Consider the following 16,302-nt stretch of genomic DNA (forward strand, 5'->3'; position numbering starts at 1 on the left):
GCAACATGTCACTAAAGATTCATTTTCAGCATTCCTACTTAGACTTCTTCCCTGTATGTCTTGTCACTGTCAGTGATGAACATGGTGAAAGGATTCACCAGGACATTGCGGTCATGGAGAACCGGTATCAGGGCAACTGGAATCCATCAATCCTGGCTGATTATTGTTGGGAGACTTAAACGAGAACCCTCAGACACTGAGTACAAATGAAAATCATCAACAGAACAGTTTAGCTCAGCTGAACTATTGCAAAGCGTCAGCACCGTTATGTAATTAAACACACTATATTCAATAAAAGTTAATTTCTTTATTCTCCAAATTTATATGTGTTACAAGTAGTTCAAAATTATATTTGTGTTCAGTTTTAAGTGGTCTATCATTAAAAAAAATTCTGAGGAAGTAACACTTTTGAAGTGTCCAGCGAATGTGCAGACAGTATGTCTCAGTAAGAAACTGGAAAATGTGGTGAATCATTATCCAAGAGGGATCGTTACTAAACTGGTAACTGGTAATGATGGTAACCTATCTCCATGCTGTATGATTCCATACCAAAATCATTAATGTAGATAACAGAGCAAGGGTGCCAGCACCTATCCTTGTGGTACACTGCTGGTCACAGGCTTCCAGTCATAAAACACCCCTCCACCCCAAACTTCTACCATGGATCTAATCTTTTGTACCAGTTTCCCATGTGGAACATTGTTAAAGGCTTTACTAAAGTCCACTTAGCTTACATCATTCGCATCAAGACGCCACATCGCCTCCTCAGAAAATTAGTTTTAGAGTCACACAATCTAAGAAAAGGCCTCTGATCCTGTCCTTTCCATGCCCTCACAACTTATAAACCTCCACAAGGTCAACCCACAACTTCATATGTTTCCAGTGAGAACAAACCGAGCCTATCCATTATCTCTCAGTAGTAAAGCCCTCTCTATTCCATCAACAGCCCAATGAAGCCAGCTGAGTTCTTCACTCCCCTATCCACCATTTTCAGGGAGCTATGAATTTCAATCAACTTATTTAATCAGGATTCCATCCCCACCCCCAACAAAGCTGTGATGACTATCTTTGAGAAATGCCTGCCTTTCTAAGTGCAGATTAATCTCATCCTTCAGAACTTTTTCCACTAACTTCCCAAGCACTAATGCCAGATTCACAGACCTGTTACCTAGCTTATCCATGTGGTCCTTCTTGAATTATGGTATCAAATTTGTTATCCTCCAGTCATCTGGCACCCTGACCAGCAAAGATTTAAAACTCTGTCATGCTCCCACCTGCTTTCCTGGAATACATCTTAGTCAAAGGCCTTGCTAAAGCCCACGCAGACAATGTCTATCACCTGGTCCTTGTCAATCCTCAGGCACCTCTTCAAAAAACTCAGTCAAATTTGTTTCCCACACACAAGACCATGCTAATTTTCCTAATCAGTCCTCATATTTCCAAATGCCCCTTAATCCTGTCTCTCAGAATCTTTCCCACCACCGATGTTAGGCTCACTGGCCTCTTAATTCCCTGGTTGCCCTCGCAGCCTTTCTTAAATAAATACACAACATTAACCGTTCTTCCACTATGTCAGCTGTGACAAACAGAGAGGAAAAAAGTCTTTGCTGGAGCGCCAGCACTTTCTTCCCTTACTTCCCACAACATCTTGGGATACACTGAGCCAGGACCCAGGGATTTATCCATTTTTAGGCAGTGGCAACACTTTTACTTACATAATGTCTACAGCCCCTCAATGTCTCTCATCAAAAGACCATAAGACATAAGACCTAAGTTAGGCCATTCAACCCATTGATTCTGCTCTGCCATTCCATCATGGCTGATTTATTTTCCCTCTCAACCCCATTCTCCTGCCTTCTCCCCGTCACCTTTGATGCCCTGACTAATCAAGAACCTATCAACCTCCATCTTAAATATACCCAATGAATTGGCCTCCACAGGCATCTGTGGCAATGAATTTCACGATCCACTAGCTTTTGACCTTTTGACTAAATTCCTCCTCACCTCTGTTCTAAAAGGACACCCTTGCAATCTGAGGCTGTGCACGCTGGTCCTATTGGAAACATCTCTCCATGTCCACTCTATCTAGGCCTTTCAATATCTGGTAGGTTTCAATGAGATCCTCACCCCACCTCATTCTTCTAAACAGGGCCAGAGCCTTCAAGCCCTCCACATATGTCAACCCTTTCATTTGCGGGACCATTATTGAAAACCTCCTCTGGACCCCTCCAATGGCAGCACATCTTTTCTTTGACTCACCAAGGCCTTTCCACCATCCAGCAGGCACAAGTAACTTTGATGATACAAAGATAGGTGGAGGAGTGGGTAGTGTTGAGGAAACAGTGAGCCTGCAGAGAGACTTAGATAGTTTAGGGGAATGGGCAAAGAAGTGGCAAATTAAATATAATGTTGGAAAGTGAATGGTCATGCACTTTGGTGGAAGGAATAAACAGGCAGACTATTATTTAGATGAGGAGAAAATTCAAAATGCAGAGATGCAAAGGGACTTGGGAGTCCTTGTGCAGGATACCCTAAAGATTAACCTCCAGGATGAGTCGGTGGTGAAGAAGGTGAATGCAATGTTGGCATTCATTTCTAAAGGTATAGAATATAAGAGCAGGGATGTGATGTTGAGGCTCTATAAGGCACTCGTGAGACCACACTTGGAGTATTGTGTGCAGTTTTGGGCTCCTTATTTTAGAAAGGATATACTGACATTGGAGAGAGTTCAGAGAAGATTCACGAGAATGATTCCAGGAATGAAAGGGTTACTGTATGAGGAACGTCTGGCAGCTCTTGGGCTGTATTCCCTGGAATTCAGGGGAATGAGGGGGGATCTCATAGAAACATTACAAATGTTAAAAGGCCTGAACAGATTAAATATGGCAAAGTTATTTCCCATGGTAGGGGAGTCCAGGACAAGAGGGCATGACTTCAGGATTGAAGGACGTCCATTTAGAACAGAGGTGCAGAGAAATTACTTTAGTCAGAGGGTGGTAAATCTGTGGAATTTGTTTCCATGAGCAGCTGTGGAGGCCAAGTCATTGGGTGTTTTTAAGGCAGAGATAGATAGGTTCTTGATTAGCCAGGGCATCAAAGGGTATGGGGAGAAGGCAGGGGAGTGGGGATGACTGGAAGAATTGGATGAGCCCATGATTGAATGGTGGAGCAGACTCGATGGGTTGAATGGCCTACTTCTGCTCCTATATCTTATGGTCTTACGGAATGCCACTCCTTTAGCATCGAACAGTAGTCTAACTTTCCCAGAACAAAGATGAAGGTAAGCAGAGAGAGTAGATGTTGCTGTGCTTTTGGTCAAAATTCAACAAAGACTAGAATAAGAGGGAGGGAGTTGAATACCAACACAATGAAACATTAATTGGGCCAAATGGCCTACTTCTGCTCTTATACCCTATGATCTTAAGTGAGGAGGGTGATGGGATATCTCCCACTCCTCTGGAGTAGTGGAGCTCCAACAATACTCAAGAAAGTGGCCGGTCCAAGACGTCACACTTTCTTATTGGTGCCAATTTGTCATCTAAACAAAATCCAACTGAAAGTAGGTGGAGCAAACACTGTTTTCAGCATGCCTCGTGGTAATTCCTCCTAAATTGCGTCCACAAACCCATGAATACTACCTTAATATTTTGTTCTAACACCATTTATCGTAACTTAAGAGTAATATTTTATGTGTTGCACTGTACTGTTGCTGCAAAACAACAGATTTCACAACATATCTCAATGATATTAAAGCTGATTCTGATTTGGATTCCAAAGTCCTACCATTTTGTACAAGAGCAGCAGGTGCACTGGATCACTTCCAGTTAAAAAGCATCCCAGTGGTGGAGGAGACACAAGAAATGGTGAGCCTGGAGTGACTCACGAGGCTCTGGTTGAGGAGACTGGTTCTGACAAATCCCATCAATACCTGACCTGATAGCATTATAAGAGCACAGATGGCAAATGCTTCAACAGGGGTTTTGGTGGTGGCCTTGCTGGCAGTGAGCACAAGACCCACTGAACAAAACCCAGCCACAATAGAGCTTACCACCTACACAGTGTTATACAGGAGAGTCACGAATGGTTCTCCATTCCGTGATTTATTTCCTTAATTTTTGTGTAATTGTCCTCTGAGCCCAGGTCGACATAATAAACAATGAGATAGCGCAAACCCATTCATGAAAGTTAATGGTAACAACCTGATGTACGCCTCAGTACTGCTTGGTCCTCCCAGCTGGTCCTCCATCAGGTAGGTGTTATGGGAGGTTGAGATGAAGTAGTGGCTGAGAGGCTGGCTCATGTCCTGGTAGACTCGGTCATGGTCAGGGTTAAAAATGTTCCCCTCAGGAGACAGCAGGTACATCATGAAGCCATCTTGGGTCAACAACTGGTTCTTTTTGGCTGAAAATCAGATAGATAGATAGATAGATAGATAGATAGATAGATAGATAGATAGATACTTTATTCATCCCCAAGGGGAAATTCAACATTTTTCCAGTGTCCCATACACTTATTGTAGCAAAACTAATTACAGACAGTATTTAACTCAGTATAAATATGATATGCATCTAAAATCACCCTCCCAAAAAGCATTAATAAATAGCTTTTAAAAAGTTCTTAAATAGTTTACTAAAGTGCATTGGGTGGTAACTTAAGCTCAATCCTAACCCCGGCACTTTAACACGTCTTGCCCCTGGTGGTTGAATTGTAGAGCCGAATGGCGTTGGGGAGTAATGATCTCTTCATCCTGTCTGAGGAGCATTGCATTGACAGCAACCTGCCGCTGAAGCTGCTTCTCTGTCTCTGGATGGTGCTGTGCAGAGGATGTTCAGGGTTTTCCATGATTGACCGTAGCCTACTCAGCGCCCTCCGCTCTGCCACCGATGTCATACTTTCCAGTTCTGTGCCCACAACAGAGCCCACCTTCCTCACCAGCTTATTAAGACATGAGGAGTCCCTCTTCTTAATGCTGCCTCCCCAGCACGCCACCACAAAGAAGAGGGCGCTCTCCACAACTGACCGATAGAACATCTTCAGCATCTCACTACAAACATTGAATGACGCCAGCCTTCTGAGGAAGTACAGTCGACTCTGTGCTTTCCTGCACAGGGCATCTGTGTTGGCAGTCCAGTCTAGCTTCTCGTCTAACTGCACTCCCAGATACTTGTAGGTCTTAACCTGCTCCACACATTCTCCATTAATGATCACTGGCTCCATATGAGGCCTAGGTCTCCTAAAGTCCACCACCATCTCCTTGGTCTTGGTGATATTGAGACGCAGGTAGTTTGAGTTGCACCATATCACAAAGTCCTGTATCAGTTTCCTATACTCTTCCTCCTGACCATTCCTGACGCACCCCACTATGGCCGTGTCATCAGCGAACTTCTGCACATGGCAGGACTCCGAGTTATATTGGAAGTCTGATGTGTACAGGGTGAACAGGACCGGAGAGAGCACGGTCCCCTGCGGCGCTCCTGTGCTGCTGACCACCATGTCAGACCTACAGTCTCCCAACTGCACATACTGAGGTCTGTCTGTCAAGTAGTCCGTTATCCAAGCCACCATGTGTGAGTCTACTCCCATCTCCGTTAGTTTGTGCCTTAAGATCCTGGGCTGGATGGTGTTAAAGGCACTAGGGAAGTCCAGGAATGTAATCCGCACAGCACCACTGACAGGAACAATCTCAAGATCATTATCATTCAAGGAGTGTCTTTCCACTACTCAAAGTCATTATCATTCAAGTAGTGTCTTTCCACTGTTCTTCCAGTTCCAGATACCTACCTCGGCAAAGGATCGCATTGTCCTGGGCAACAGACAATAAAGTCTTCCACATACCTCAGCAACAAAGAGTGTAGTCCTTGGCAACGGACAGCACAGACCTGTGCTGTCCCAGACAACAGACCATATGGGATAGTGCTGTCCTTGGCAGTGAGCAGACCTGCCAGTTATAAACTGGGCATGCATTATTATCAGACTCAGAATAATAATATGTGCCACTGTACGGTCTGGTGCCTGCGGCACTCAGCTCCTGGGTTCAATCCCCAGCCCTGACCCTTGGGAGTTGGCTTTGCGACGGGAATTAGTTTATTATTGACACATGTACCAAGATGCAATGAAAAGATTACCTTGTATACTGTTCTTACAGAACATGTCATTCCACAGTGCATTGAGGCAGAACAAAGTCAAACAACAGGAATGCAGAATAAAGTGTAACAGCAACAGAGAGAATGCATTGCAGGTAGATAATAAAGTGCAAGATCATAACGAGGGAGACAGTGAAGTCAAGAGTCAAACTTATCGTACCAGGGAACTGTCTAATAGTTGTATAGCAGTGGGATAGAAGCTGTCCTTGAGCCTGGTGGTTGGTGCTTTCAGGCTTTTGTATCTTTTGGCTGATGGGAGCGGGGAGAAGAGGGAATGTCCAGGGTGGGTGGGGTCTTTGATTATGCTGGCTGCTTTACTGAGGCAGGGAGAAGTGTAGACAGAGTCCATGGAGGGGAGGCTGGTTTCTGTGATGTGCTGAGCTATGAACCGTGAACTGTGACTGTCACATCTAGAGACAGACAGCCCTCTGCATTCTGCTTCCCCATGTGGGACATGGCACCTACAGGTTGTCAGGACAATGGTGGGACAAGTTTTCTGAGGCTATGGTCACTGATTGCACCCCGAGTGGCCATTATTTCTACTGTATGGGACAGGTGACTGAGCTTAGACTAATGTCAGGCCACTGGGCAAAGGCCTGGGGGAGGGGGTGGCAGGCAGAGCGAACATGGAGACCCCTACTCTTGATCAAGGTTTGAACTTGTGAATACACAGGTAAGGGAGAGGGCTCTGCACTGGGGGTAGATAGCACAGTGCCAGTCCCCATCCTTTCACCGCCTGAAGGGGCAGGGGCTCTCTAACTCCCGGGATTGGGGAGGTAGAGACCCCATGCGGGGTGAATAGGGACCACCCCCCAGTATCTTCGTGCCTCCTCCCCCCAGGCCCCATCCCCACTTCTGGATCAGACCCCTCAGACATGGCTGACAAAGACCAGACTATCCTGAGTGAAGCCTCTGGGGTTAGCAGCCCATGAAGCAACAGAGACGGTGATGGGATGGTGCCTAGACCCGTGGCTCAGGCTCTGCTCTGGACCAGGTTCCTGAGCTGTGAGTTAGGGCTGCCCTAGTGGAGGAGGGTGGTCTATGGCTGTCTCCATACATCTGACTCTACAGATACAGATGTAATTTTCCAGCTGATTGTGATAGAACAATCCCCTAATCAGCATAGTTAGCACAGTGAGTCTTTTCTGCGCAACCTCATTGCTGACGTATCCTCTTTTATGTAAGGGGACTAAAACTGCACACAGTACTCCAGTGGAAAATGTCAAAGGTCAGGGAGGAGTGGGTGGAGAGTGATGAGTGGACAAGGGAATCACAGAGACAGGATGGGGAGGGGAATGGTCACTGGTGACGGGATCACATTGTAGATTGGAAGTTGCAAGGAATGATGTGCTGGATTTTAGCTGGTGGGGTGGTAGGTGAGGACTAGTAGAACTCTAACCCTGTTGTGTCTGGGATGGGATAGGAATAGGAGAAGTGCAGGAAATAAAGAAGTGGGTCAGGGCTCCATCAATAGCAGGGAGCCTATTTCTGAAAAAAGGAGGACAATTCAGGTGAGGACTCAAAGGAGGTCCATGAAAATGATTCTGGGATTGAAAGGCTTATCACATGAGGAGCGTTTGAAGGCTCTGGTCCTGCACTCATTGGAATTCAGAAGAATGAGGGGGAGATCCCATTAAAACTTATTGAAAGTTGAAAGGCCTTGATAGAGTGGATGTGAAGAGGATGTTTCCTGTGGTCAGGGAGTCTAAGACCAGAGGACACAGCCTCAGAATAGAGGGGCGTTTATTTAGAACAAAGATGAGGAGGAATTTCTTTAGCCAGAAGGTGGTGAATCTGTGGAATTCAATGCCACAGGTGGCTGTGGAGGCCAAGAAATTGGGTATATTTAAGGCAGACGTTAATAGGTTCTTGATTAGTACGGGCATGAATGGTTACAGGCAGAAGGCAGGAGAATGGGGCTGAGAGGGAAATGGATCAGTCATGATGAAATGGCAGAGCAGACTTGATGGGTTAAGTGGCCTAATTCTGCTCCTATACCTTATGGTTTTATACGTTGGTAGCCGGGAATCCCCTGGAAATAGCGTATGTGATACCCCCAGCTCACTACATATCTTCTACCAACAGAAGGTGCGACAAGGCCACCACAGTGCTTCCTGGTCACCAAGAACAACTTCTTAACCTCAGTTGTATTGTGTCTAGTTGCTTTTCATAACATTACTTTAAATAAACTCAAAAAACTCAAGCAAAGTGTATGCCTGAGAACAAAACCAAAAATCAAAGTTAACTTCCAAACTCTGTCCCTTCAGCAAGTCTCAGAAGTTTCCCACACCACTCCCTGTTGCACAGTTTCACATTCACAACACTCCTTACAATATTACTTCCTGGGATAGTCCACACCCTTCACTGTAATGTCCTTTGATCACTCACATCCAACCCTGTCGCGTTCCTGTGTACCCACCCTCCTTACTGGAAATATTTCTCTTGGCTAGTTCAGTTCATGACAGTAACATTACTGTGTATCCCAGACCTACTGCTGTGACCATGCTCAACCCATGGAACATTTGAGTTAATCAAGCATTGGTCATTTAATTCTTCCAAGTTAAAGGAGCAAGTGTTAGTAAAATGACTTGATAGAGGTGTATAAGATGATGAGAGGCATAGCTAGAATGGACAGCCCAGTGCAGCAATAGCTAATATGAGAAGGCATAATTTTAAGGTGATTAGAGGGATGTATAGGGGGGAATATCTGAGGTAGTTTTTTTTAACACAAAGTGTAGTAATTTATTGCAAGGAGCACACTGCCGGGGTGGTGGTAGAGGCAGATACATTAGGGACATTTGAAACACTCTTTGAATAGCACATAGATGAAAGAAAACTGGAGGGCTATGTGGGAGGAAAGGGTTAGTTTGATCTTGGAATAGGTTAAACGATTGGCACCACATCATGAGACGAAGGGCCTGTACTGTTCCATGTTCCTGTTGGGGTCTGTGGAAGGTGGTCCCGAATGGATATATTCCAGGATGCTGAATGAAGCGAAGGAGGAGATTGCTGGGCATCTGATGGAGATTTTGACATCGTTATTTGCTACAGGTGAGGTACCAAAAGACCAGAGGATATTTAATGGTGTTCCCTTATTCAGAAACAACAGTAGGAACAAGCTTGAGGACTGCAGGCCAATCAGTCTTACATCAGTGATGGGGAAGGTTCTGAGGGAGAGGGTTTACATTCATTTGGAAAAGCAGGGTCTGATCAGGAGGAGCTTTCTGCGCCAACTGACTAAGTTCTTTGAGGGGGTTGCTAAGAAAATCGATGAGGATGGTGTGATTTATGTGGTCAGTAAGGTCCAGAAGGTTGAGGCACATGGATCCTATCTCCTGGCTTAGTGAGAGAAAGTAGAGGGTAGTGGTGGATGGGGGGTTTCAGAGTAGAAGTCTGTAACAAGTGGTGGGATGAGTAAATCTGCGGATGACATGAAAGTGGCAGAAAGTGATGAAGGTTGTCTAAGATCCAGCAGTATGTGGATCAGCTGGAGAGTTGGGCAGTGCAGTGGCAGATGGAATTTAATGCAGACAAGTGTGAGTTAAGCACTTTGGGGAGTTATATTCTGGTGGGACGCGTAGAGTAAATGGCAGAGACCTCAGAAGCCAGTATAGAGTGCGTAGCATGCAGGTTGCACGGTTTTTACTGAAGGCACAACAGGTTTGTTGGCCAGACCATCAAACACAGAGCTAAACCTTTATCTCCTTCTGGAAGGGCTTGACTTGACCGAACCAACTATTAGTGTCAGCACAGCTGCAAGCACACTGTGACAAGAAAGTGCAGCCTGCAACCATGAAGGATTGATTGACAGTGCAAGCGGTTCTTCCATCCAAATCAACCCTCATCTTAAATCCTATCAGTAATTATCTTCAAGAGGGAAGTGATGAGGAGAACCACAACAGCCAATGCATTGGCTGACTCCCACTGATTGGTCATTGTTCTTGACAATGTTTCAAATGTCTTTGGTAAACCAATTAAACAGTCATGCTCTTGATGCAGTGTCGAGGTTTTTTTGGTTGTGTGGTTTTACTGAATACCTTCTGGTGCAAGTCGAGAGCTCCCTGAAAGTGGTCACTCTGGTGGAAAGGGTAGTGAGGAGCGCATTTGCAAAGCCTGTGTAAGATTTTGAATGTTGTGTTGCAGTTGTACAGAACATTGGTCAGACCCCATTTGGACTACTTTATACAATTCTGGTTGCCACACCAGAGGAAGGATGTAATAGTAACAGAGATAGCCATCCTCTTTTCATTTGCCCAAGAAACAGCAATATTTGTAGGTCTTATCTTTTGTTAATATTGGTAAATATTTATTAGACATATTTTGAAGGAAATGTTATTTTTTTTCCTTATCGTTAAGATCTCATTACTCTTGTTTGCATGGCATAGTAATGGAATGTGTATTAACTTGGTTAACACTGATTACACAAGTAATCAACAGAATTAGTATATATCAGGTGGATGGCAATTCTGAATTGAATTTAGTACGCATTTTACCTAACTTTCTGCAGTTCCACAAGTAAGATCTCATTAAAAGCCCTGAGGGAAGCTTCCACCTAGGGTGATTTTTGAAAAGATGTTTAAGTCACCGCACAGCTTTGTATATCTGAGTGGAGTGACATTTGCTTTATTGCTGTCTCTGGCTTCCTTTGTTACCCACGGTTGACTTCCCCTCCCTTTAGAATACTTCTTCATCTTTGTGATGTATCTACCCTGCACCTTCCAAATTGCCTCCAGAAGTTCCAGTGATCACTAGTAAGATCTCATTAAAAACCCTGAAGGAAGTTTCCACCTTGGGTGATTTTTGAGAAGGTGTTTATCACACTGCATAGCTTTCTATATCTGCTCTGCGAGGACAGTAGAAATAGCATATTATGGAGTCTTTTTTCCTGGAGCGGGGAGCTAAAGCTATAGGCCACAGGTGTAATGGGACAGAGGAGAAATTTGAAGGAGGTCTAAGGGGTAAGTTTTTCACATAGAAGGTGCTGGGTATCTGGAATAACTTGGCGGGGAGGTGGGAGAGACATACATTTACAACATTTCAAAGGGCTCTGGACAGGTACTTGGATAAGAAAGGCAGAGAGGGATATGGGGCTAATGTGGACAAATGGGATTCACTTAGTCAGACATGGGCAAACTTGATCTTTTCTGTGTTGTACAATCCTATGAATCCATGAAATGCAAATGATAATTGACTTCCAAAGAGCCAGACTAAATTCTCAGCCACATGCTGCAAACAAACTATTTAATCATATCTATTTTGACACATTCACAATATAAACAATTCTTCTATTTACAATAGCCATGGATTTGTATTTTATTTCCTGTTTGCAATGCGTAGTGGATTTTATTAAGACCTGGCTTTCTTTGTTGGAACCCCTTGGTACAACCCCTGGGAAGCAAAGGTTCTGTTGACATCCTGTTTCCTACCATAATGGTAGGGGTCCATGGCTTTGTTGACCTGGATGGGCCACGTAAAGCAGGCGAGGTGCAAATGTCAGACATGGGTTAGTGAAGAGCAGTTTCACACCTGTGGCAACAGTCTGTCATCCTAGAGCAAGGATTCCCAACCTGGGGCCCACAGGCCCCTTGATTAATGGTAGGGGTCCATGGCATAAAAAAGTTTGGGAACCCCTGCCCTATATATATCAGTGCACTGACCATCAGAGATGTATGGAGGGAGGGCTACACTCAGAAATGCCAGGCACTGCATTGAGTTTGGATCTCAGGAGTTATGTCTCCTACCACACTACTCTCTATAACCTTGGCCATCTGTCAATGTTTCATGGGATTGTACTGTGCATAATCAGCTGCCACATTTCCCACATTACAGTAGTGCCAGTTCTTTCAAAGGTCCACTGGCTGCAAAGTGTCCTGACACCAAGAAAACTACGACAGACAAACAATCCTTTCTTTGTCTACACAAGGGGCCTGTTTTCTGTACCTCAAACAGGATCACAGCTTGGTGTCTAATGAATTGAGCAGGTCCCTTGCTCAAGTTGCTGAGTATTGACACGTCAGCATCTCTGAGTGGGCCTCCAATGGGCCAGTGTCTGCCCATGGCACTGGGAATTGCTGGGGGTGGGTGGGTGCTATGAAGCCACCTCCAAAGCCAAGGAAGTCTTTGTCAAAGGTGCTGCATAGGGTATTATTTTAGAGTTTTTCTGACTGGGAGTAAAAAAATAAAGACATGGAAAAGAACTGAAAATTGAATCAAGAAAATGTATTTGCAAGTGCAGAGCAGTTGCACTGAAAACTGAATGTGGGAAAAAGGTGGAAAAGCTGACTTTTGGGGTAGTCAGTGCCAGACTGTTAGATCCTGTGGTGCTGAAAATATAAGGAAATTTCCTTAAACAGCACCTTAAGGAATGATTTCAGTGGAATTGAATTGTTGCAGATATTTTACAAAACTCTCTGAGCAGTAAAACCAATTCAGAAGCAGAACCCTCAAGTACTGTTGTTGATTGAACCAAAGGTGCTGAGGAATTGGCATATAGGAGGGAAATCGAAAATCTGGTTGAATGGCACCACACAACCTTTCACTCAGAGTCAACAAACGCAAAGAGCTGATTATCGACTACAGGAGGAAGAAACTGGAGTTGTGTGAGCCAGTTCTCATTAGGGGATCGGTGGTGGACAGGGTCAGTAACTCTACATTCCTTTGCATTATCATATCAGAGGATTTGTCCTAGAACCTGCACGTAAGTGCCATTACAAAGACGGCCATAAAATCATAAACCACAGGAGCAGAATTAGGACATTTAACCCATTGCTTTTGCTTTGCCATTCCATCATGACTAATTACTTATCCCTCTCAAACTTATTCCCCTGCGTTCTTCACGTAATCTTTGATGCCTTTACTAATCTAGAACCTATTAACCTCCACTTTAAATATACTTAATGACTTGGCCTCCACAGCAGTCTGTGGCAATGAGTTCCACAGATTCACCACCCTCTCACTAAAGAAATTCCTCCTACCCTCGGTTCTAAAGAGGTGTCCTTGTTTTCTGAGGCTGTGCCCTCTGGCCCTAGACTCCCACACTACTGGAAATATCTCCTCAATGTCCACTCCATCCAGATCTTTCAATATTCAATAGGTTTCAATGAGATTCCCCCCTGCCATTCTTCTAAACTCCAGTGAGTACAGGGCCAGAGCCGTCAAATGTTCCTCATACTTTAAACCCTTCATTCTGAGATCATTCTTGTGAATCTCCTCTGAACCCTCTACGTCAGCACACCTTTTCATAGATAAGGGGCCCAAAATTGCTCACAATACTCCAATACTCCAAATACACCAGTGCTTTATAAAGCCTCAGCATTACATCCTTGTTTTTATATTCTAGTTCTCTCAAAATGAATGTTAACATCACATTTACCTTCCTCACCACCTACTCAACCTGCAAGATAACCTACACAAGGATTCCAAAGTCTCTTTGCACCTCTGATTTCTGAATTGGCTCCATTTAGAAAACAACCTACACCTTTGTTTCTTCTATCAAAGTGCAAGGCCATGCACTTCCCTACGCTATATTATACCTTCCACTTCTTTGCCCACTCTCCTCATCTGTCCAAGTCCTTCTGCAGACACCCTGCTTCCTTAACATTGCCTGCCCCTCCAGCTATCTTCATATCATTCACAAACTTGGCCACAGAGCCATCAATTCTGTCATCCAAATTATTGACATATAACGTGAAAAGAAGTGGTCCAAAAACTGACCTCTGTGACAACTAGTCAATGGCAGCCACGCAGTAAAAGCCCCCTTTATTCCCACTCTTTGCCTCCTGCCAGTCAACCAATCTTCTATCCCTGCAACTTCCCTGTAATACCATGGGCTCTTATCTTGCTAAGCAGCTTCATGTGTGGCACCTTGTCAAAGGCCTTCTGAAAATCCAAGTACACAACATCTACTGACTCTCCTTTGTCTACCTTGCCTGTTATTTTCTCAAAGAATTCCAACAGATTTGTCAGGTAAGGTTTCCCCTAAGAAAACCATGTTGACTCCAGCCTATTTTATCATATGCTTCCAAGTATGAAGCTTTATCCTTAGTAATCGACTCCAACACCTTCCCAACCACTGAGGTCAGGCTAACTGGCCTATATTTTCTTCTGCCTCTTTCCCTTCTTGAAGAATGGAGTGACATTTGCAATTTTCCAGTCTTCCGGAACCATTCTAGAATTCAGTGATTCTTGACAGGTCATTACTAATTGCCTCCGCAATCTCTTCAGCCACCTCTTTCAGAACCCTGGGGTGTAGACATCTGGTCCAGGTGACTTACCTAACTTCAAACCACTATTTTATTTCTTTATTTTCCTGTTGCTTCAAAAAGCTAATTTTCAGACATTTGTACCCTGTGTATGCATGCCTTTGTCAATAAACTTGAATTTAAACTTAAACTTGAGATGGCTTGAGTGAATGACACTGGCAGAGTTTGTCAGTTTAGCACTATCAGCAGTATAAGATTTTCCCCTTGTTGAGTGGTTAGGGTCCAGGACAGACGGCCAGAGGGAGGCAGATTCAATTGCAGGTCCCATCAGGTGCAGGAATACCAGAAAGGAAGGAGTTAACAATGTGAATTGATTTGACTTTATTTCTTACATCCTTCACATACATGAGGAGTAAAATTTTTACATCACATCTCTGTCTAAATGTGCAATGTGCAATCATAGTAATTTATAATAAATAGAACAGTCAATGTAAACTGCAAGGATCAAGCCATTCTGCCCCTTGAGTCCATACTGGTTTTTGTAAGAGTTATCCCACACTCACGTTGTTAATTCCTTCCTTTCTATTTATTGACAAAGGCATAAATACACAGGGTACAAATGTCACGAAAGTTAGCTTTTCACAGGAGCAAGAAATGAAGAAATAAAACAGAGCATATTAAAAAAAAACTATAAATAAATAAAGACAAACAACAATGCCCACCTCTTCAATCTCCAGTTTCACCTTTGCCCCTGGGATCTCTCATAATTTTATATACATCAGCCATATTTCCATTTAATTTACTCGACTCGAAGGAGAACAGATCCAGTTTGGATCTGCTACTGAACCACTCCTCATAATTGTATCACCCCATCCCAGGAAGCAGCCTGATGAGTCACCTCTGTATATTCTCCAGCACTATTACATCCTTCCCTTCCCCATAGTGTGGTGACCAGAACCACACTCAATACTCCAGCTGAGGACTGACCAAGGTTTTATACAGTTGGAGCATAACCTCCCTACTTCTGTATTCAGTGCTGTGACTTATAAAGTTCAGCGTGTGCCAGCATCAATATCAGTCTGCAACTCTTTCGATCTGTCAGTCTGTGAGTGTGTCAGTTTCTGCCTGCAATGGTGTGTATCAGTTTTTTTCTGGAGTCTAATTACACTGAGGCCCATCAGGCTGGCTCAAATTAAAATAATCCCTTTGGTCCCAATTCCCCTCTCCTTATTTCTGCCCTACAAGTTATTCCCAATGACTAGTCTACTGACTGCCTTTCAGTTCCTTAACCCTTGCTGAACTGAGGGAATTTACAGGAGCCAACCAGCATGTCTTCGAGATACTGGGAAAAACCTGGCTCCTCTGCATACACCCACATTCTCACAGAAAGAATGTGTAAACTCCATTCCACAATGGAATGGATCTCAGGGTCAGAAACTTAAATAGCCAGCTGGAATTCTCCTCTGGACTGGCAGTAAATAGTTAAAACTATCCTTGTTTTGATCAGGCAGTGAGTACTTCACACTTGAAAATGCAGGGTTCTGGGTGTGTTTGGCAGTCAATGTACAGTGTTCATAGCAGCACAACCTACAGTGACTCACAATGTATCTGATGATATTTAAAGCTCAAAAGTCAAAGTAAAATTTATTATGAAATTACATATGTCACCATATACAACCCTGAGATTCATACTCAGCAAGTCTATAGACTAGTAACTATAACAGGACCAATGAAAGATCAACCAGAGTGCAGAAGACAACAAACTGTGTAAAAGCAAATATAAATAAATAGCAATAAATAATGAGAACATGAGGTAAAGAGTCCTTAAAGTGAGATCATTAGTTGTGGGAACATCTCAGTGATGGGACAAGTGAGTGTAGTTATCCCCTTTTATTCAAGAGCCTGATGGTTGAGGGGTAGTAACTGTTCCTGAACCTGGTGGTGTGAGTCCTGAGGCT

At 43.9% G+C, this 16,302-nt stretch overlaps 1 protein-coding gene across 3 annotated transcripts in view; it reads right to left on the minus strand.

Moving 5' to 3' along the window:
- LOC132384594 (1-phosphatidylinositol 4,5-bisphosphate phosphodiesterase delta-3-like) overlaps window positions 1-16,302 on the minus strand; it is a 104,027-nt gene that overhangs the window by 49,675 nt on the left and 38,050 nt on the right. For all 3 annotated transcript variants that reach the window (XM_059955817.1, XM_059955815.1, XM_059955816.1), the window contains exon 6: window positions 4,200-4,401. In XM_059955817.1, the coding sequence (XP_059811800.1) occupies window positions 4,200-4,401 (202 nt within the window). The remainder of the gene's footprint in view (window positions 1-4,199; window positions 4,402-16,302) is intronic.

This window comes from Hypanus sabinus, chromosome X1 (assembly GCF_030144855.1).
Source record: "Hypanus sabinus isolate sHypSab1 chromosome X1, sHypSab1.hap1, whole genome shotgun sequence".
Lineage (NCBI taxonomy): Eukaryota > Metazoa > Chordata > Chondrichthyes > Myliobatiformes > Dasyatidae > Hypanus > Hypanus sabinus.